The following is a 22702-nucleotide window of genomic DNA, read 5'->3' on the forward strand; positions in this document are numbered from 1 at the left end:
TGCTTCCCCCTCAGCTGTGATATCCCCTTCCTTCTCCCACACTGCCCTCAGTCTCATCACTCACTGTCGGATGGGACAGAGGAAAATGCACTAAACGGGAAGTCAGGAGCCCTGCATGTGTGTCTCCCCTGCCACTGACTCACTGCATGACCTCGAGCAAGTCTCATGCATGTTTTTGGCGTTGGAGACGGAGATGGAGATGGTCACATACGCTGCACAGAAACACGGCAACCACATTTTATGAACCCTTCGTGGCTATAGAAATGTTCGATGGCATGGATCCCTGATCCTTCCTGGATTATTCTCATATTTGTGCCCTCATTTACCTCTTTATACTCTCATTTGAAACATATTTATCAGATGCACATTTTATAGCAGTTCCTGACTAATAGATTACCTTGCTTCCATTTCCATCCCCCAGTTCAGAGGGTTCACATTAACAGAGATACCCATTGTGATCAGAGGCTTCCAGTGGCTCCTCACATCCTGGGGGATACAGTTGCCATCGCAGAGCTTGGCCTTCAGGACACCTGCAGTGGCTTCCCTCTGCTCCCTGCCTGCTTTCTAGTCAGGAGGGCCAACTTCCGTCCTACTGCCAGCCCTAGCTGGGTCGTCTCCATCCTGTCTCCCGCCTAGCCAGTCTTGCCCTCCAAGATGCACCCAGGTCTCATCCCTTAAGGGAATCCACCCAGCCAGTCCATTAAGAATTTAGTGTTTTCCCACAAACCATGAGGTAGAGAGTCAAAGACCAGAGACTGAGCGCTGGCTCTGCCCTTTATGAGCTGCACAACTTTGGACAGACTGCTCACTCAGTTTCCTCATCTTTAAAATGGAATCATAATTCCAGCTGCCTTGCTGGGAGGCTTCACTGAAACATGAGCATCCTTTCCAGACCTGAAAGCTCTGCCCACACAATCATCAGAAGTCACTGTGGTGATAGCTGTATTGAGTAGAGTTTTTTGTTTGTTGTTATTTTGAGACAGAGTCTCACTTGCTCTGTCACCTAGGCTGAAGTGCAGTGGCGTGATCTTGGCTCAGTACAACCTCTGCCTTACTGGCTCAGTCGATTCTCTTACCTCAGCCTTACGAGTAGCTGGAATTACAGGCACATACCACCACACATTGCTAAATTTTATATGTTTAGTAGAGATGGGGTTTCACCATGTTGGCCAGGCTGGTCTGGAACTCCTGACTTCAAACGATCCGCCCACCTCAGCCTCCCAAAGTGCTGGGATTACAGGCATGAGCCACTGTGCCTGGCTTGGGTAGTTTTTTTGAGTGTCTTTGTCTCCCAAACTAAACTAAAATCTCCTTGGAAACTTTGTGCGGTTTTTTTGTTTTTGTTTTTGTTTTTATTTTTTTGAGACAGGGCCTCATTCTGTCACCCAGGTTGGAGTGCGGTGGTGCAGTCTCTACTCACTGCAAGCTCCGCCTCCCAGGCTCAAGCGATTCTCCTGCCTCAGCCTCCCGAGTAGCTGGGATTCCAGGCACGTGCCACAACACTCAGCTAATTTTCTTATTTTTAGTAGAGACGGGGTTTCATCGTGTTGCCCAGACTGGTCTCAAACTCCTGAGCTCAAGTGATCTGCCTGCCTCGGCTTCCCAAAGTGCTGGGATTACAGACATGCACCACCGCACCCAGCCTAGAAACTTTTAAGGGTATATTTTTCATTTTGAAATAAGTAATAACATTATAGAGATTTTGGAAATGTCTCAAGAATTTTAAAAACCTTGCTATACTAATAAAACTATTCATAGTTTTTTGTGTGCATCTAGTTTTTTGGTATAACTCTAGTTATAACTTAAGTGTATAGATTTTATATCCTACGAGTTTCATTCATTTATATCATAAGCATTTTGTATTTTGTTAGCTCTTTGTGGTAATGGCCATTTTAAATACTCTAGAATATTCCTTTGTGAATGAACCACAGCTTACTTAAGCAAGGCTTAGTTCTTGAAAACACCAATAGCATTTTAAATAATGAACATGAATACTTTCAGCATTTTATTGAGAAGCCTACATATTTTTTCTGAAATTTTTTATAACTAGGAAGATTTTTTATTAAAATGTCATCCTGTCCAAAATGTATTGTCATCTTTTTTTTTTTTTTTTTTTCAAGGCGTTTGTGATTTTGTGTTACTCTTCAAATTTTTTGGAGGTTTACTGATAGGAAAATCACGAAGGTGGATATGAGTGTATTTTAAACCAAGCATATGGATGTGCTAAAAGAGAAAGTTTTATGCCAATTGGTATTCTTCGGTATCTGCTTCGGGTCTCCAGCCTGAGCAGCCATCAGAAACAGGGCAATGGCTTAGACATGGATCTTGGAAGAGAAAGGCTACATCATCTTTTATACCTGGTGCTGGTATGCAGTTGGTTTCTCCCTGGAGCCAGGAAGGACTGAAGTGTTTTGTGGTTGTGAATCACTTTTAATGGAAGTGACAACTTTACAAAATTTTTCCAGGAAAAGATTTGAATTCCATTATTGTTCAGGGCACTGAAGTAAAGAAAACTTGATTGCTGTGGACAAGCTACCTAGGTCAGAGGAATTTGGAATGACATTTGATAAGTAGTTTGGCTCTTACAACCATGAATTAATACCATCCAAAGAATTGAGAACATTTGCTAGTAGAGTTTTTTGGCTTAAACCTAGAACTAATGTAACCCTTGTGATGAGATTGGATCCTTATTTGATTTGACAACTAGAGCGGGACAGTCAGGGTACATGGTGGAGGGAGACCCTCTTCTCAGGCCATATGTGTGTTGTGCCATTTAATGACCACCCCTTCCTTTCAGCCTGTGTACAAAATCTGATGATTGTTTCATCTTTTTTTTTAATTTTATTTTTATTTTTAAGACAGAGTCTTACTCTCTTGCTAGGCTGGAGTGCAGGGGTGCAATCTCAGCTCACTGCAACCTCCAACTCCCTGGATCAAGCGATTCTCCTGCTTCAGCCTCCCGAGTAGCTGGGACTACAGGTGTGCGCCACCACGCCCACCTAATTTTTGTACTTTTAGTAGAGACGGGGTTTTACCATGTTGGCCAGGATGGTCTCGATCTCCTGACCTCATGTCATCCACCTACCTCGGCCTCCCAAAGTGCTGGGATTACAGGCGTAGCCACTGCACCCGGCTGATTGTTTCATCTTATGCCTCATACCGAAAGTTTAAAGGCCTCATGTTCCTGGACTCAGAGTGGAACAAGGAACCCACAGACCTTTCCAGAAATGCTTAACATAAGCAGAAGAAAATGTAGACGTATAGCCATTTTGTTACAGAGCACAATTTTGCACAGATGAGCCTCTGCCTCTCCGAGCATCTGAGTCCCGGGGCCTCACAGGCTTGCTGTCTTCCCTTGCATGCCCATCTCCTGGCCGTGGACCAAGGGCCCACAAGCCTTCCTCAGCTTCAGGGAATCAACCATCAAGTGGCTGGTTCCTTGCCCCAACAGCACTCTAGGGAATCAGTACCGTGTCTTCCACTGGAGCCCAAACAGTGGACCTGCCCGATTAAACACCTTGTACTGCCAGGCTCTTAGCCAGTATTGGCTGTTTCATCAGCCATTAGGCATACTCTGGATGTTCCTTACGACATAGTCAGCACTGTGGTACAGTCAGCACTGTAGTACTAAAAGGGATGGTTCCGAGCAAAAAATAAGCGAACAGATCTCCCCCTGCTGCCTCCAGCCCCACACCCACTGGCACTGTCCTAGCATGCCTTACATCAGAGGCTGGCACTGTCTTCGCTATATCTCTGTACAGCTGGCTCGGGACTAGGCACAAGTAGCCCCTCAATACATATTCCAGGAGTGAATAAGTGTTTCTTACTCCACCTTTAGTTCTATCGTTCAGAGACCAGGAATTCCATTCTGGATCACTAACTTAGGGTTACTTTCTAGTATCTTTCTTGTGGACTGGAATTTAACCTCCACATTTCTTATGTGTCACTGATGCAAACTTAGGGTTACTTTCTAGTATCTTTCTTGTGGACTGGAATTTAACCTCCACATTTCTTTTTTTTTTTTTTTTTTTTTTTTTTGAGACGGAGTCTCGCTCTGTCGCCCAGGCTGGAGTGCAGTGGCCAGATCTCAGCTCACTACAAGCTCCGCCTCCCAGGTTTACGCCATTCTCCCGCCTCAGCCTCCCGAGTAGCTGGGACCACAGGCGCCCGCCACCTCGCCCGGCTAGTTTTTTGTATTTTTAGTAGAGACGGGGTTTCGCCGTGTTAGCCAGGATGGTCTCGATCTCCTGACCTCGTGATCCGCCCGTCTCGGCCTCCCAAAGTGCTGGGATTACAGGCTTGAGCCACCGCGCCCGGCCACCTCCACATTTCTTATGTGTCACTGATGCATCGCTTACCGGGCCATGTTAAAGGCGCAGGTAGGCTTTGGAGGCCACTGATTCTAGGTGATCTTGCCAGATATTTTTTTTTCTTGTTTTCTCTTTGCTAAATAAAAAACAGCTGAATTTCTCTTGTTGATTTTAAAGAAATTTGATAAAAAGATCCCCTCAATCTGGTGCCAAGATCATGTATACTACATAGCAGGAAAGATGTTTTTAGTTGATTGACTTTGCACCCCATGTACATCTTGAGAAGAATAGTCATGGCTGATGATACTGTTGAAAAGCAGGCCTTTCATTTTGTATATGCTCCGCTTATAGCTGGAAAACTCATAAAGAAGGTTTCTGTGTGTTTATGTGAGCGTCAGTTAGTGTTTGTGTGAGGGTGTGAGTATGTCTGAGTGTGTGTGAGAGAGAGGGAGCTTGTTACAAAGACTAACAACAGCCGAGTCAGGGAATAGCCACAAGCTAAACCAAACCTAATTTTCACAAAATGTGAATAACTGCAATTCTTGTTTTGTTTTGTTTTGAGAGACAGGGTCTTGGCCGGGTGCCTTGGCTCACGCCTGTAATCCCAGCACTTTGGGAGGCCGAGGCAGGTGGATCACATGAGGTCTCACAGGAGGTCGAGACCAGCCTGGCCAACATGGCAAAACCCCATCTCTTCTGAAAATACAAAAAATTAGCCAGGCAGGTGGCAGGCATCTGTAATCCCAGCTACTTGGGAGGCTGAGGCAGGAGAATCGCTTGATCCCAGGAGGCGAAGGTTGTAGTGAGCCGAGATCGTGCCACTGCACTCCAGCCTGGGCGACAGAGCAAGACTCTGTCTCAAAAAAAAAAAAGAGAGACAATGTCTCACTTCCATCTCCCAAATGGGAGTGCAGAGACACACTCATGGTCATTGCAGCCTCAGCCCCCCAGACTCAAGCAATCCTCCCACCTCATTTTTGTATTCTTTGTAGAGACAAGGTCTCACTGTGTTGCCCAAGCTCTTCTCAAATTCCTAGGTGATCCTCCCACCTCAGCCTCCCAAAGTGCTGGGATGACAAGTGTGTGCCACCACACCCAGCCAATAACTGAAATTCAAATAAGCCAGTGAAGAAAATAAAGAGAACTGGTGCTTGCTCTAATCACCATTGACTCCCCCCGCCGCCCCCCACAATACTACTTTATTTACTTTTGCTTTTTAAAATTGTGGTAAAATATACATAACATAATATTTTTCCCCATTTGTAAGCACACAATTCATGGCATTAAATACATTCACAATGATTACACTATTATCACTATCTATACCCAGAACCTTTTCATCATCCCCAACAAAAACTCCTTATCCATTAAATAGTCATTCCCCTCTTCTGCCCCTGACTATTCTAGGTGCTTGATATAAGTGGACTCATATAGTACTTGCCTTTCCGTATCTGACTTATTTCACTATGCACAGTGTTTTCAACATCCATTCATGTATCAACATGGCTTTCTTTTATAGCCGTATAATATTCCATTGCCTGTCTGTGCCACATTTTGTTTATCCATTCACCTGTTGGTCGCTTCCTCCTTTTGACTATTTTGAATAGTGCTGCCATGAACATGGGTGTACAGATATCTGAGTGTCTCGGTTCTTTCAACTAATGCGAAGAAGGGAAGTTGCTGGTTGGGTTTTCTTTTTTTTTTTTTTTTTTTGTGAGAGGGAGTCTCACTCTGTCACCCAGGCTGGAGTGCAGTGGTACAATCTCAGCTCACTGCAAGCTCTGCCTCCTGAGTAGCTGGGATTATAGTGTGCCTCAAGTAATTCTCCTGCCTCAGCCTCTTGAGTAGCTGGGATTATAGGTGCGCACCACCACGCCTGGCTAATTTTTATATTTTTAGTAGAGATGGGGTTTCACCATGTTGGCCAGGCTGGTCTCGAACTCCTGACCTCAAGTGATCTGCTCACCTCGGCCTCCCAAAGTGCTGGAATTATAGGCGTGAGCCACCGTGCTTGGCCTCTAGCAGATATTTTTTTGTTTATTTGATTCTTTCTCTGTGTCTACCCACTAGATGGTCAGTTTAGGGGAGCCTGACCTTTTCTCTTTTACCCTCTGCAACTTCGTGAGCATCAGAACAGTGCCAGACACACACCAGGTGGCTGGTCCATATTTGTCTACTGAAGAACTAATCTGTTCTCTTTCAGTACTGGATACAAACGACCGATTTCTACGAAAGATAACCATCGGGCAGGGAAACACAGAGAAGGGCTATTCCCGGCAGGTAGGTGGTGCTTTCTTCCCGCTCTGTTCTTAATGTTTGTTTCCACTTGCCTGGGAGCTCACTCTTTGCCTTTCTTGTCTCATCCCCAACCTGTTGTGGCCAGTGGTTCTCTCACTGTTTTGGGCTCTCAGCAGGGCTGGGAGAGGATCAGAAGACATAGCTCCAGTGTCTTTTTACCATTTTTTCTATGTATGTTTATTTCATTTTCTTTTTTTCATATATGTTTCCAATTGTGTTTCTAGGAAGAGCCACTCAGGGTATTCTTTGAATATAAATTCTTACTTATTTTATTGGGAACCCACCCAGGTAATACTACATCTGCATAACTGATAAATGAAAATCTCAGACACATTACTCAAATTTCATTTATCAAGGAACAAACACCTAGTTATTAGACTTAATAGCATGAGGATTTTTTAAAGGATAATGGCTTATTAATACAAAAATGGCTTATTAATAAAATATAGAGAATGCAGAAGAAAAATTACGATGCCTGACTTCATTGTAATAGATATTGGATGTGCATCAGTGGCACTTAGGGAATACAAATTAATGCCTGTGATTTTTCATCCAGGTACAGTGGGCTTCGAAATTGTGTTGTGTTTTTTTTTTCTTTTGAATTGGTTAGAAACTGTACATTTTAGTACAGTTTTAGATTTATGTCCTTTATGTTAAGTTTTTATTAGTGAAAAAGGAGTCATTTGTACTGTAATAACCAATCCTTACACCAAATAGACTTGTGACCTTTTGACGTGTCTTGAATTAAAAAGTGAATATAGGTATTGGATTAAGAAGAAAACTAAGTTCGTGGACCTCATTTCCTCCCAGTCCTGCAACTTACACACACACAGACAGATTTCAAATATCCATGCAAGCAAACTGGAATCATTGCCATGAAGTTTTAGAAAGTTCTGAAAAATAGAAAGATGGAATTAGATTGATGACTAAAAGGACAGCCCAAAATATGATGGACTTCTATCCTTAACAAGCATTCTTGCTTTTCATGTTCTTAGCCTCTCCTGCTAAAGTGGGAGTTTTATTTATTTATTTATTTATTTTTTGAGACGGAGTCTCGCTCTGCCGCCCAGGCTGGAGTGCAGTGGCCGGATCTCAGCTCACTGCAAGCTCCGCCTCCTAGGTTTAGGCCATTCTCCTGCCTCAGCCTCCCGAGTAGCTGGGACTACAGGCGCCGGCCAAATCGCCCGGCTAGTTTTTTGTATTTTTTTAGTAGAGACGGGGTTTCACCGTGTTAGCCAGGATGGTCTCGATCTCCTGACTTCGTGATCCGCCCGTCTCGGCCTCCCAAAGTGCTGGGATTACAGGCGTGAGCCACCGCGCCCGGCCTAAAGTGGGAGTTTTATAAGAGCAGAGGTTATTCCCCTTTTTATTTGCTGCTGTATTGCCTATGCTCAGAACAGAACTTTGTTACATATAGTCATAGGCGTTCAGTAAATATCTGTTGAACAATTGAGTAGAATAAGTAAAAGACAATTTATGGATACAGAACTAAAATGCCAACATAAAAAAGATATTCATGAGTAATCATAAAACTGCAAATTGAAACAATGGAGTATCATTTACCTAGGAGCTTGTCAAGTGAAAATAGTAGGTACTAAATGCTAGTGAGGATGCAATGAAATGGGGGCATTTATGCAGCATCGGTGGGAGTGGAAATCCTTTTTGGATGAGTTTGTTATTACTAAAATTTGAAATGACCCAACAATTACAACTTTGGAACTAAAAATATTTTAAGAAAAAGAAGAAGAAAATGTGTAACATGCAGAAAAAAATTCTGTGTATTAGGATATTTGTTGTGCCATTATTTGCAGTGGTGAAAACTGGAAACAATCCAAACGTCCACCAGTAGGGCTGCTTGCATCTATTTAGTCTGCCATTTTGTCCCATGGGAGAGTTGAAATTAATAAATGTGTGTATAGGTGTCATGACATGAGTAGAGAGCTCTCATACACATTGGAAAGGTTGTAAAACCCATTTAAAAAATTCGAAGTAAAATACTGGTAGTATAAACCAGTTTGTGTTAAGAAAAACCCAGCGTGTTTACTTACATTATAGGCACTTACAACTTATTTGTGTACATACGTGCCTAGAATGAAAAGTAGAAGGATGTATACCAACTGTTGGTATTAGTTGCCTGTGTAGTGAAAAAGGCCCTTTCTCTGCATGGTTTTGTACTGTTTAGGTACTGGAGAGATGGAAGATTCACAGTGGCCTTGATTTCAATGCCTACTCTGTGCATTGTATTGACAGTTCCATTATGTATATTAGCACATTTCATTTGTAAAGCTGTTTACAAATGAGGAAATTGGGATGTTATGTTAAAAAACTTGTCCAAGGTTATATCTTGTGTTGCTTTGTGCATAGATATTTTTAAGTAAAAAAGGGTTATAGTGTATTTAAGAGCTTTAACTACTTTTTATTTATCATAAGACTATAGTGAAGACATCTTTTTAGGTCAATAAAGGTAGACCTGTATCTTCATTTTTAACAGCCACATCATATCTCATAGAGGTACCGTAGTAGCTTCAACCATTTCCCTGTTAATGAACATGTAGAATGTTTGCAGTTTCGGGCCATCACAAGTAAGCTGTAGTAAGTATACACACATATTTTTGTGTATACTTGTTGATAATATCCTTAGGATATTATTCCAGATGTGTGATTGCAGAGTCAAAGAGGATACAAATTTCCAATGTTGACATATGTTTTGACATTACCTTCTAGGAAATTCATATCAATTCACATCCTTGCCAATATCCCATATTGGCCTTTGTTTGAATGTGTGCTAAATCCCTCATTTGCCGTATTGTGATATTATGCATTGCATACCTGTATCAGAATATTTCATGCAATCCATAAATATATATACCTACTATATACCTACAAAATGAAAAAGTAAATACTAAATCAATAAATGTGTGATAATCTGATAAACAATACAAATTTCATTTGCATCTTTATATGATTTTTGAAATATTTTATTTGCAAAACAAAAATGAGCAGCCTTCCGCTATGCATGTCATTTAATCATTAAAGTGAATAACAGTGATACTTCAATTGACCCAGTTGGTTTCATTTTTTTTTATGCTGAAGATGCGAAATTTTGTAATTATAACAATTACAAATGAAGAGCTTGAATATGGATTATATATTATTATTATTTACACAGCTAATATTTTAAGAATATGTCTAGTCTCATGTTTTATACAGAAAATCTCAGTATTAGTCATTTTCTCATATGCACTGTTTATAATGTATAAAGAACATTATAAAGATAGTAAAGAACATTATAAAGAACATTATAAAGGTAGTATAGAGAACCCTAAGTTTCATACATTGAAAAACCACTTATGTTTGGAATGAGTTATATTGAGAATGTAATAATTGAATATAGTTGTACTTGACTTTCAGGTAATATTTTTTCACTAAATCAGTGACTAATGCAATCTCAACCAGGAAGTAGCCAGAAAGTTCCTTATTTCCTTCATTTCCTTACTTGTCAGTGACGGAAATGGATAATAAAATGTCTCATAAGGTGATCCCACCAGGGCATGGCCATTCTCTCTCTGCGTAAGCTTGAACTTGTCTGGCTCACACTCCCCTTGGGAAGAAGAGAATTAAGCTGGGGCGTAATGAAGTGGTTCTGTCCAGAGAAACATTCCTAGTGGCTGAATAATGAGGAGGAGGAAGTACACATTCCTGTGTCCCTTTTATTTCATGTTGGACTTTGTACAGCAATGGAACCAGAGCCAAGAGATGGGAATAGGAAGTCCTAGAACTTTTTGCAAAAAGTCTCTGCTGTCTAGCTTTCACTGCTGAAAGCTTCAAGATCTGATGTCGCCATACCCTCCCGGGCAGCTGAAAATTGAGTCTGTGCCACCAGTTGACTGGGGTGCCCTCCCTGCTGTGTTGAGATCCAACTCTGGGAAAGTAGCCTCACATGCAGGAAGCCAGCACCTTTCACTGCCCCTTATCTCTGCGCCAGACAGACAATGCAGCCTTCTTGACAGACCCATTACTAACAGGGGAGGTGGTCCGTAGGCTAGTCATTAATTCATTTGATGCATATGGCGTGTCTTCTGGGTTTCAAGCTCCATGCTGGGGATTCAGAAGTGAACCTGCCTAATATAGTCCCTGCCTTCATGGCACTTATGGTCCAGTGGTAGACTGATAATGACCGCACTAGACTGATAATGACATTAGTAATCAATTAAGTCTGAGACATGCTACGACAGCACACGATGTGGTAGTGCTGTGAGCGGGTGTAATAGGGGTCCTAACCCAACCCACCCCTTGCTGAGCAGAGCATGACAAAGAGCACATTCCCCCTGGGAGGCCATCCTAGGGAGCACCAGGCACGAACCCTGCATGGTCCAGACATGCAGAAAACTGCTGGGATTGCATGCATGGCCTTTTGAGAGTAGACTCCCTGGGCCTGCGGTTGCTCCTTGGCTGAAGTCCAGCTCCTGGTGGAAATGGCCGTCCCATTGGCACTGTCGCTGACCACTGCCTGTGTTTGGGCTGGTTCAGGCGCAGTTTGACATCGCAGTGGCCAGTGAGATCATGGCGGTGCTGGCCCTGACGGACAGCCTCGCGGACATGAAGGCACGGCTGGGAAGGATGGTGGTGGCCAGTGACAAAAGTGGGCAGCCTGTGACAGCAGATGATTTGGTGAGTGTTTCCAACCCGGAAGCTTCAGGGAGTGGGCGGTCCTTGTTCTTTGTTACCAGAAAAAGAAAGGCTTTCTTCCTTTTATCAGTGGGTGTAATGAGGGGACAGAAAAAGTTTCCACACACACATTTCTTTCCTCACAAGCATGTGTGTCTGGCCACTTCCTAATGTTCACAGTCATACATGACGTGGCTGGAACCAAAACACGTGAAATTTATTCCAGGAGCTTTCCTCCATCCTTGCCAATCCTGATCTCTGCTTCTGCCTGGGCTGGGGAGGAGTCATCCCCCTGCAGTCACTCGGCAACTTTTAAAAAATGTACCTTCTATGCCTGCCTGAAATTGAGGGCAAATCACCTTTCCAAGGAACAGAAGGAAGTGGCTCTGCTTCCATGAACAGGAAGATAAAGTTAAAATTGGCACATTTCTGGCACCAGCCTGGCTTATTATTTAATTTGGGGCCTTAGATTTGGGTTTCGTATTATAAAAGCAAATCTCTGCCTCAATCAGTCTTGCTTTTCTAGTTCCCCTTTGAGTAGTTGTGGTGCTTTCTGTAAAGCTTTCATGGAACACCATTGCCTTTTCTAGTGCTTTTTCTAATTGGCATGCTAATTAATCTTCTTTTCTTCTTCCTCTTTGTAGTGTAATAACAACCTTTCCTGTTAACTTTTTTTTTTTTTTTTGAGACTGTCTGGCTCTGTTGCCCAGGCTGGAGTGCAATGGCACGATCTCAGCTCACTGCAGCCTCTGCCTCCTGGGTTCAAGCGGTTCTCCTGCCTCCGCCTCCCAAGTAGCTGAGATTACAGGTGTGCACCACCACGCCCCGTTAATTTTTGTATTTTTAGTGGAGATGGGGTTTCACCAGGTTGGCCAGGCTGGCCTTGAACTCCTGACCTCAGGTGATCCACCCGCCTCGGCCTCCCAAAATGCTGGAATTACAGGCATGAACCACCGCACCTGGCCTTTTCCAATTAACTTAAACTCTACATATTCCATAGGTGTTTTGTTTGCTTGCATTTTTGTATATAAGTGCATGGGTGTGGACACAGGCCCCTAAGATAGCCATTACTCCAAATTTAAGCTTACTTTCCCGTATACTGAGTCCCCTACACTAATGGAACTTAAAATGCACACTGGCGATTGGTAAGCAGTTGTGAACAGACAAAGGCAAAGTCATATTTTATTAATTTCAAGGGCTTAGGGTGTAATTTGAATCCTTTTTCAAAGTGTCCTGATTGTTTTTCGGCTGCTTTTGAAGAAATAAATCTAACTCATCTCAGAGGTCTTGTCAGGTAAATTCAGTAGATCAATTTATGTCAGCAGCCTATGGGATATTTCATATAAAACTTAAAGAGAAAACCCTCAGCTTGCTATAAAAGTGCTGCTTTATTAAAATTACCAAAATCTCACTATTTCTATCTAAACTAACATACTAAAATTTCTGTCTAAATATGTTGCTCTGTATTTTATTAATTTGTATAGCAATAAATATGTGTCAGGAACAGTTTTGAAACTTAATCCTCAAATACTACTACCTTAAATTTATTTATTTATTTTTATTTTGTTTTTGAGATGGAGTTTCGCTCTTGTTGTCCAGGCTGGAGTACAATGCCGTGGTCCTGGCTCACTGCAACCTCCGCCTCCCGGGTTCAAGTGATTCTCCTGCCTCAGCCTCCCAAGTAGCTGGGATTATAGGTGCCCACCACCACACCCGGCTAGTTTTTGTATTTTTAGTAGAGATGGGGTTTCACCATTTTGGCCAGACTGGTCTCGAACTCCTCAGGTGATCTGCCCACCTCAGCCTCCCAAAGTGCTGGTATTACAGGCGTGAGCCACCACGTCCAGTCCTTAAATGTATTTTTGTGTGAGTGTATGGTAAAAATCTTGGATCTGGAAGAAACCCAAAGATTACTCTTTTCAGTTATCTTTTTAAATAAACTCTTTATTTATCTCTTTAATAAACTCTTTTTAGTTATCATTTGTGTTTCTTGTTTGCAAAAAGTACCTAATTTATTCAAATTGTGCTTCATCCAGTGGGAGCTATTGAGAGTTGGCCACCCATAGAAAATTGAGGGAGGATTTTCAGAACTGCTGAAGGTTTCTGCCACATGCATGATTCTGATATACCCTGGAAGAATGGTCCGAGCCCTCCCAACAGGGACACAGAGTGTGGAATGCTAGCAGCACACAAAGGGTGGCAGAGCTTGCTCTGCACGTGACAGCGCAGGCGCTGAGATGTGTCCCAGAAAAATGAGCAGGTAGAAACCTACCTGAGACATCCAACAGAAACATACCTCTTAACTTCCTTCCTCCTTTAGTTTTTTGAATCAGTTTATTTGGTTGGGAAGTGTAAGCAAGGATAGTGTGCAAAGAAGTAAGAAAATGACCCCTCTTCTTCATCTGCTCTGCATTAGCACAACAGGACAGCTCTCACGGAGCCTTCCTGTCCTGCAGATTTCTTTCTTCTTTTCTTTTTTCTTTTTTTTTTTTTTTTTTTGAGATGGAATCTTGCTCTTTTGCCCAGGCTGGAGTGCAGTGGCTCAATCTAAGCTCACTGCAACCTCCAACTCCCAGGTTCAAGCGATTCTCCTGCCTCAGCCTCCTGAGTTGCGGGGATGACAGGTGCCTGCCACCACGCCTGGCTAATTTTTGTATTTTTAGTAGAGATGGGGTTTTGCTATGTTGGCCAGGCTGGTCTCGAACTCCTGACCCCAGGTGACCCACCCACCTTGGCCTCCAAATGTGTTGGGATTACAGGGTGTATGCCACCGTGCCCAGCGTGTCCTGAAGTTTTCATAGTGAACCATCTTCGTGTATGTATAATGAGTGGGTTGCATTCATATCATGTGTGTTTTATACAGTGAGGTAGATTTCAGTTACATAGGAATATAGTTAATAACAGTGTATTCCTGAAAATTGCTAAGAGAGTGGATATAAAGTGTTCTCACCACCAAAATGATAACCGTGAGGTAATACATAAGTTAACTAGCTAGGTTTAATCATTCCACAGCATATATATACTTCAAAACATCATGTTATACACAATAAATACATACAGTTTTATCTGTCAATTTGAAGTTAAGGAAGAAAATAGACTGGATTTTCTTACACCTTTTAAATGATTAAATATTGTAAAAATAGAAACCAGTCACATGAGAGAAACATTTACTACTGTTGGTGATAAAAGTACAGGGAGAATGTAATGCACTTTGGAGTGATGAAGATTCTCTGGATGCTGCCACTGCATCTGCTAGCGCCATGGCATACTGAGGGGAAAATGGCACTGTCTTCCGATGCTAGATACAGCAAGGGATAGCACCCTGTTTTCCCCCCTAGAGCTACCATCACAGACATTTGCTCATGGTACAGCCTTCCAATAACTAATATGTGGAAAACACCAAGACACCACTTAAGGTCTTTACAAAGCGAGAAAGAATTGGAAAAAAAAGAACAAAAGGCCGGGCACAGTGGCTCACGCCTGTAATCCCAGCACTTGGAGAGGCCAAAGCGGGCGGATCATGAGGTCAGAAGTTCGCGACCAGCCTGGCCAATATGGTAAAACACCATCTCTACTAAAAATACAAAAAAAATTAGCCGTGTGTGGTGGTGTGTGCCTGTAGTCCCAGCTACTGGGGAGGCTGAGGCAGAAGAATCGCTTGAACCCTGGAGGCAGAGGTTGCAGTGAGCTGAGATCATGCCTCCGCACTCCAGCCTGGACAACAGAGAGAGATTCCATTCTCCAAAAAAAGGAAAGAAAAGAAAAGAATGTGAATAGTGACATCACGTTAAAAAGTAAGAATAAACTTTAGCCTTGTGGCCTTTTTTTGGCACATTTTTCCCGCTAATTCTCATGCATCATCCCTGTTCTCACTCTTCTCTGTCTTTTCTTCATCCAGTAATAGAGAAAGAGGACTTAGAAGGTACCCAATCCAGTACTTCCTAGGATTGGAAGGAAGCCGCCTTATTTCATGTATAAGTGGCACCAGCTTGACTATAGGAAGAGAGATAGCGTGAAGCCGTTCAGATCTAAACTAGAAAGCTTTCAAACATGGTAGTTGTTGAGTTATTCTCTCTCTGGAATGAACGATGTAGAGATGGTGAGAAATCAGAGTGGGCGATTTTAGACATTTCCCTTTACCCTACTTCATTCCCGCTCTGTACAGAGCCTTGTTTCTGTTCTTCACCTTATTCCTTTGAGCAAGAGTAAAGCCTCTGATTATGAAAACACACAGTCCATGAATTGCCAGAAAACACATTTTCTTGCACTGAAAGATTTGTTTTATGGAAAATCTCATAAACACCATCAAGGAAGGTTTTGGAAGAAGGTCAAATGTCCTTCAAAATGCTATTTGCCTATCACCATTCACATCTTAGTATGACTGACATCTGTTCCCAGCTCTGATGGGGAGAGATGGACAGAGACAGCAGCACTGTCGCCTGTGGCCCGGGGTTGCCTGTGGGGACGCCCCCCCAAGAAGCAGGCTGGAGGGATGATCTTGTGTCGGGACTCTAATGTTTTTCTCTCTCCTGTAGGGGGTGACAGGTGCTTTGACAGTTTTGATGAAAGATGCAATAAAACCAAACCTGATGCAGACCCTGGAAGTAAGTGGTTTTCTTCTTATAGTAATTGTTTGCATTAACTGAATTGCCACACAATGTGAGCATTTTTAGCCAATATGAGGCAGGCATAGAGCACACCTGGGGCAGCAATGTGCTTTGCAATCTAAGAAAGAGTGAGGATCTGGTTAGGAACCTGCGTTAGTCCATTTTGACATTGCTACAAGGAACTACCTGAGACTGGGTAATTTATGAAGAAGCATGAGAATAACTTCTTGACCAACCAAAAAAAAAAAAGTTTAAAGTATATTCATAGCTTCTTTAATATGAGTTATGTCTTGGCTTAATTGACCCGAGTAGAAACTGAGAAAGTCAATGTCTGAGGCAGGGCGTGGTGGCTCATGCCTGTAATCCCAGCTCTTTGGGAGGCCAAGGTGGGCAGATCATGAGGTCGGGAGTTCAAGACCAGACTGAGCAATATGATGAATCCCCATCTCTACTGAAAATACAAAAAAAATTAGCCGGGTGTGGTAGCGCGCGCCTGTAGTCCCAGCTACTCTGGAGGCTGAGGCAGGAGAATCGCTTGAACCTGGGAGGCAGAGGTTGCAGTGAGCTGAGATCGCGCCACTGCACTCCAGCCTGGGCAACAGAGCGAGACTCCATCTCAAAAAAAAATGAAAGAAAAAAAAAAAAAAAGAATGTCAATGTCTAACATTTCAATAGGTTGTATGGCCATGTTTACAATATAGTTTCTGTTTTCCCTTAATCTCTCATCATCATTGAGTTGTGGATTTTTTGGTTTGCTTTTGTATTGTTGTTTATTTGTTTCCAAGCAAAATACAGTAAATGCCAAGAAATGCTTTCCAGGAAAGCATACTGCATTCCACTGTATAAGGATATTGTTTTTGTACATGACGTGCCCTGCTCTTGTCTTCACTGAACTTAAATTTTTTGTCAAGTTATCTCCATTTTAATCTAGTTTTCTAGTCACTAGTCATACTCCTTTGATTTAGTAATTGTCTAATTCCCGACTCCTAGCTAGTGAAACCTCAGGGTTTGGGCCCAAACCCCAAACAAAGAGGCAGTTTCTGGGCAAATTGAGTAGAGACTAATGGAAGGGTAGGGGTAGGGAACTAGGGAGACAGTGATGTCCTGGTGAGTGTTCAACAGTCAGCACTCTGGGGAAAGAATTCCTGGGTTATAGCATTTGCCAGTTTCCACGCTATAAATCATCCCACCATGGCCAGTCCTCTGGCTCCCTTCCATCTCAGTAAACATGGGAATTGGGGGAAAATTTGCACCATCAAGTGGTACAAATGGGCTATTTGTCCTCAAGCTGCAGTGGGACAAAGGGAGGTGGTGGAGGTGACCAGAAAGCAAGTATGTTGGGGGAACACAGCAGCAAGGCAGCGGAATATCCATCCGTTTATTCATTCATTCAGCTGATAGAAAGCTGAGTTTGAATGGTCGCTGTGCCACGTACTAACCATGACTTGGGGTAAGTTATTTTGTATTTCAGCCTCAGTTTTCTCCCGTGTAAAATGGTGAAAGTAGCAACAACTAACCTGACAGTGAAGATTAAATATTTATTTAAAGCATCACATGGACCAGTACAGTATAGTAGGGGCAAAGAACACAGCAGGGAAATAACTATTCAACGTCCCTGCCCTCTTGAAGCCTGCACTTCAGTGAAGGAGGCAGGCCAAAGGCAAGTCAAGAAACACACTGCATATTAGTTGGTGGTAAGGTCTGGAGAAGAAAAATCAGATGCCTTGAGGGGCACAGTGAAGTGGGTTGTGTGTGTCTGTGCCTGCCCACCTGTTAAAGCAGTACCAGCACAGAGCTGAGTAAACCAAGGGGGTGAGCCATGCATGTGTCTTGAAGAGCATTTGGGTGTTACCTTTAGTGCAGAGGCCTTGGGCAGCAATGTGTTCTGCAATCTCAGGCAGAAAGAACCGAGGATCTGGTTAGGAACTCGTATTGGTTTGTTCTCGCATTACTGTAAGGAACTACCTGAGACTGGGTAATTTATGAAGAAAATTGGTTTAATTGGCTCACAGTTCTGCAGGCTGTACAGGAAGCGTGGCTGGGGCGGCCTCAGGAAACTTATAATCACGGTGGGAGGCAAACGGGAAGCAGACAGGTCTTCACATGGCAGAGCAGGAGAGAGAGCGAGGGAGGAAGTGCTACACAGTTTTAAACAAGATCTCATGAGGACTCACTCACAATCATGAGAACAACAAGGGGGAAACTCACTCCCAGGATCCAGTCACCTCCCCCCAGGCTCCTCCTCCAACACTGAAGGTTATAATTCGACATGAGATGTGGGTGGGGACACAGAGCCAAACCATATCAGAACCAATCAGACAGAAATGGGGGGACTGGTCAGGCACGGTGGCTCATGCTTGTAATCCCAGCACTTTGGGAGGCCAAGGCGGGCAGATCCCTTGAGATCAGGAGCCTCAAGACCAGCCTGGCCAACGTGGTGAATCCCGTCTCTACTAAAAATACAAAATACATTAGCTGGGCATGGTGGTGGGCACCTGTAATCCCAGCTACTTGGGAGGCTGAGGCAGGAGAATCACTTGAACAGGAGGCGAAGGTTACGGTGAACTGAGTTTGCACCACTGCACTCCAGCCTGGGTGACAGAGCGAGACTCTGTCTTTTAAAAAAAGAGAATAGAAAGAAATGGGGGGACCATTTCTGAAGGTGTCCAGTGAGGGTGCAGCCTGAAGGTGTCCCCTGAGCTGAGGAAAGGAGGACTGAACACCTTTGAACAGGTGTCTGCAGCCCCGGGGGAGGGGTGCAGGATGCATAGGTGCCAAGGCCACGCCGTCCTGCAGCAGGTTGTCCTTCGCATCTTTCCTCTCCCCTGATCCTTCTGCCAGCAGGCACGTGTCCTCAAAGGTAGGCCATCTTAAAAAGCAAACAAAAACATTTCAAAAACCTCCCGCCCTATTGCATCCTCATCTAACTCCTGCCCGGCTCTTGTCTGTCTTTGGGGTCTCCATGTTAACTGACCTCGGGTTCCACCTCTCCTGACTGCCCTTGTCCAGGTCACTTGTCCCTTGGAGACACCAAGTCTTTGTTGCTTTGCCCTCCTCAGAGAAGCTCAACAGTTTGACACAGCTGCCCTTGTCTTCCTTCGGGAGCATCTGGTTCCTCTGGCGTCTGGGGTCCCTTCCTCCCCAGGCCTGCTCACTGCTCCTCCTCTGCTTTGCTGGCTTCTCTGATGACCCCTCACCTTTCTCACCCCGTTCTCCTCCAGGATTAGCCGGGTGATGACTCCCAAACTCTTGTTTGGAATATCATGCTCCTGGAATTTCAGACTTGCGGGTGGGTAAAAACCATTTCAAACTCATACATAAACCAGGACCCACCTCCTACTTCCTTCCAGCCGTCTACTTCCCTGAAACCTACCCAGTCATTCAAGGCAGAAACCCGGGGATGATCCTGAGGCCTGTTTTCCCTTCCCCACTTCCTGTCTCCATTCCTGCCAAGTCGTCCTTGGTTACATGACTCTGCCCTGTCCACGGCGCTCAATGCCTCCCTCCTTCCGGCTTCAGCCGCCAGCCCGCCCCACCTGCAGCAGTGCAGCAGCCTCCCAACCAGTCTCTCTGCTGCTACTCTTCTTCCAAAATACTCTCTCTCCTCAGCAGTCGTAGAGACTGAAACCTAATCAAGCCCTGTTACCTTCCTGCTTAGAGTTCTTCCATGTTTCCTTCCTGGTCTGAAAAGCCCCTGGGATCTGGCCCTCGTCCCTCGCTCCTCCCTTATCCTCATCTCTCATCCTCTGGGGGCCCTTTGCATGGCTGACACCACTACCTGGGCCACTTCCTGATATTCTCATGTCCAGCTCCTTCGCCTCCCTCAGGTCTCATGTCGTGTAAGCATCAACTGCTCAGAGAAGCCACAAGAATGTGCAACCCCCGTCCGTCTGCTGTCATTGCAGTGCATAGCACAGAATGCTGAGAGCTTCCTATTTCCTTGTCCGTGTTCTGTATTTCTCCTCCCACCGGGATGAGAGCAGGACCTTTTCCATCCTGTTCACCACCATATCTCCAGCTTCTAGAAAGTACCTGACACCTATTAGAGGCTCAGTAAAGACTTGTTGATTAATTGAGTGAATGCTTATTATTTTTACTACATTCTCCTAAAAATACACATTTGTTAATAAATAACTGAATAAGAGAGAAAAAATATGAAGTGATGTGATATTCCTTCATAACACTTCTCCCTCAAAGATGAATACTTATTATTAGTGCTAATCATTTTCTTGTTTTAAATAATTCTTTTTTTTTTTTTTTTTTGAGACAGAGTTTCACTCTTGTTGCACAGTGGTGCAATCTTGGATTGCTGCAACCTCTGCCTTCCGGTTGCAAGCAATTCTTCTGCCTCAGCCTTCCGAGCATCTGGGATTAGAGGCATCTGCCACCATGCCCGGCTAATTTTTGTGTTTTTAGTATAGACGGGGTTTCACCATGTTGGCCCAGGCTGGTCTTGAACTCCTGACCTCTTGATCCGCCCACCTCTGCCTCCCAAAGTGCTGGGATTACAGGCATGAGCCACCATGCCCGGCCTAAATAATTCTTTTTTCTATTAGAAATCATTCGTGCTTCTGAGATATTTCCCACTCTGAAAACCTGGGAAATGGAAAGTCTAGTTTCCACTTAATGAATGAATTAGTGGATTTGTTGAACCCCAAGCAGTTCTTATTGCCCTTACTTTTATTTTCTTTTTAAGGGTTCTGAATCTCTGATTTATTAGGCAACACAGAAATAACAAGTTTAGATTGTATTACAAAAAGTGCTCAGGCCGGGCGCGGTGGCTCATGCCTGTAATCCCAGTACTTTGGGAGGCCGAGGCAGACGGATCACTTGAGGTCAGGAGTTTGAGACCAGCTGGCCAACATGGTGAAACCCTACCTCTACAAAAAATATAAAAATTTGCTGGACGTGGTGGCCCATGCCTGTAATCCCAGCTACTCAGGAGGCTGAGGCAGGAGAATAACTTGAACCCAGGAGGTGGAAGTTGCAGGGAGCCAAGATCTCACCACTGCACTCCAGCCTGGGTGACAGATTGAGACCTTGCCTCAAAAAAAAAAAAAGTGCTCAAACTGTTCATATACAGGACAGGACTGGGCTTGCTAGGGAGAGAAGGGGAAATTCTTCAGACTACAAGGACACAAGAACTCCTCATCCCAAACGAAGTATGAAGGTACACAGACAAGTTTCTTGTTGGTCAGAAAACAGAGAAATCCACAGTAACTATAATACATCCCTTAAAGAATAAGCATGTATTTATAGGAAGCAAACAAAGCTTTCCATAGAGAAACCACTTTCGCCAGATGATTATATGGACTTGGGTTTTGTTTCTGAATCTGTCACTTGGCAAATGAAGATACCATCTTCAGGATGTTCCATGTCATCCATTTCATTTAAGGCATAGGCTGTTTTAAGATTACTTTAAAAGATAAGGACCTTTTTACAAAATAAAACACTGCATTCACTTAAAATATTTGCACACATGAACTCTTGTACCCTGATCCTTTGTTGTCACTCTGGGTTTCATGTATCTAATCATTGACTAGAAATCTATCTGAGCAGGTAATCCAAAAATCATTGACTAGTTTGTAGATGCTGCTTTCCTGCTCACATTTGAACACACCTGGTTGTAGTCTGGTAAGAGGTCATCAAGGGCTACATCATTGTAGGTTACCAGGAGACCAGTAGTTCTTAATCCTGACTGCACTTGAGAAGCTCCTGGGAAGATTTAAGAATATTGATTGATGCCGGACTCCCCATCAGACCCAGAGAACATGATGTCTGGAGATAAGGCTTGGGTACCCCAAGTGCTTCTCATGTATCGCCAGACTGAGGAAGACTTAAGACAAGAAACAATGAGAGCTCTTAACATTTTCCCAGAGGTTAGCCATGTGTGTCATTGATGGAAACTCCACATGGGAGAGCACACTGTCCAATATGGCGGCCACTGGACATGTGGCCATTTCAACCTAAATTACCTGTATTTAAATAAAATTTGGAATTCAGTTCTTCAGTCATTTTAGCCACATTTCTATTTGTGCATTTATTTATTTACTTTTTACTGCTCACATGTAAGTGCTTAGAACTCTGGTAAGCTAACAAGTAATTGAAATATTAATCTTATGAAATGTTTGAGAGGGCCATTATGGAGAATATTCATAGCAAAATAGTTCCTGCCTTATTTTCCTAAGTGTTCTGCATATAAGATAAAACCCAGAACTCAAGATAAATGTGTGTATGCCTTTGAGTTAGTCATAGAATTTTTTAAGCAACATGTTTAATTCGATGTACTGTATCTTATAGCTGTATCCATGTTTGAGTGTGCAAGTGTGTGTGTACCTGTGTTTGGATGTCTAACAATGATGTTCCAGTATTTTTTTCTCGCGAACTCCATACTGGGAGTTTTAAAACCAGAGCCCTAATCTTGACTTAATTATTAATTTCCTCCATGGCCTTGAAGAATTCCCTTAGCCTCTCTGGACCTTAACTTTCTGGATAAAGAAGTTGGCCTCTTCGTGCTCTCAACATTATCTGGTTCTGTGATTTCTAGCTAAAACGACATTTATACAAAAATATAAAGTGCTTTTGCAAAGTAAAGAGTAGAATAGTAGTTATCAGAGGCAGTGGGGGATGGAGAAGTTGACCAAATAATACAAAATTCCAGTTAGACAGAAGGAATAAGTTTTCAGTATGTATTACATTGCAAGGTGACTGTAGTTAATAAAAGTGGATTGTTGCCAGGCGTGATGGCTCACACCTATAATCCCAGCACTTTGGGAGGCTGAGGCAGGCGGATCACCTGAGGTCAGGAGTTTGAGACCA

At 43.4% G+C, this 22702-nt stretch overlaps 1 protein-coding gene across 4 annotated transcripts in view; it reads left to right on the forward strand.

The window, feature by feature from the left end:
- MTHFD1L (methylenetetrahydrofolate dehydrogenase (NADP+ dependent) 1 like) overlaps window positions 1-22702 on the forward strand; it is a 233309-nt gene that overhangs the window by 80414 nt on the left and 130193 nt on the right. For all 4 annotated transcript variants that reach the window (XM_023206150.1, XM_023206152.1, XM_023206153.1 and 1 more), the window contains exons 17-19: window positions 6514-6590; window positions 11139-11279; window positions 15812-15880. In XM_023206150.1, the coding sequence (XP_023061918.1) occupies window positions 6514-6590; window positions 11139-11279; window positions 15812-15880 (287 nt within the window). The remainder of the gene's footprint in view (window positions 1-6513; window positions 6591-11138; window positions 11280-15811; window positions 15881-22702) is intronic.

The sequence above is a fragment of the Piliocolobus tephrosceles genome, chromosome 5 (genome assembly GCF_002776525.5).
Source record: "Piliocolobus tephrosceles isolate RC106 chromosome 5, ASM277652v3, whole genome shotgun sequence".
In the NCBI taxonomy this organism is placed as follows: Eukaryota; Metazoa; Chordata; class Mammalia; order Primates; family Cercopithecidae; genus Piliocolobus; species Piliocolobus tephrosceles.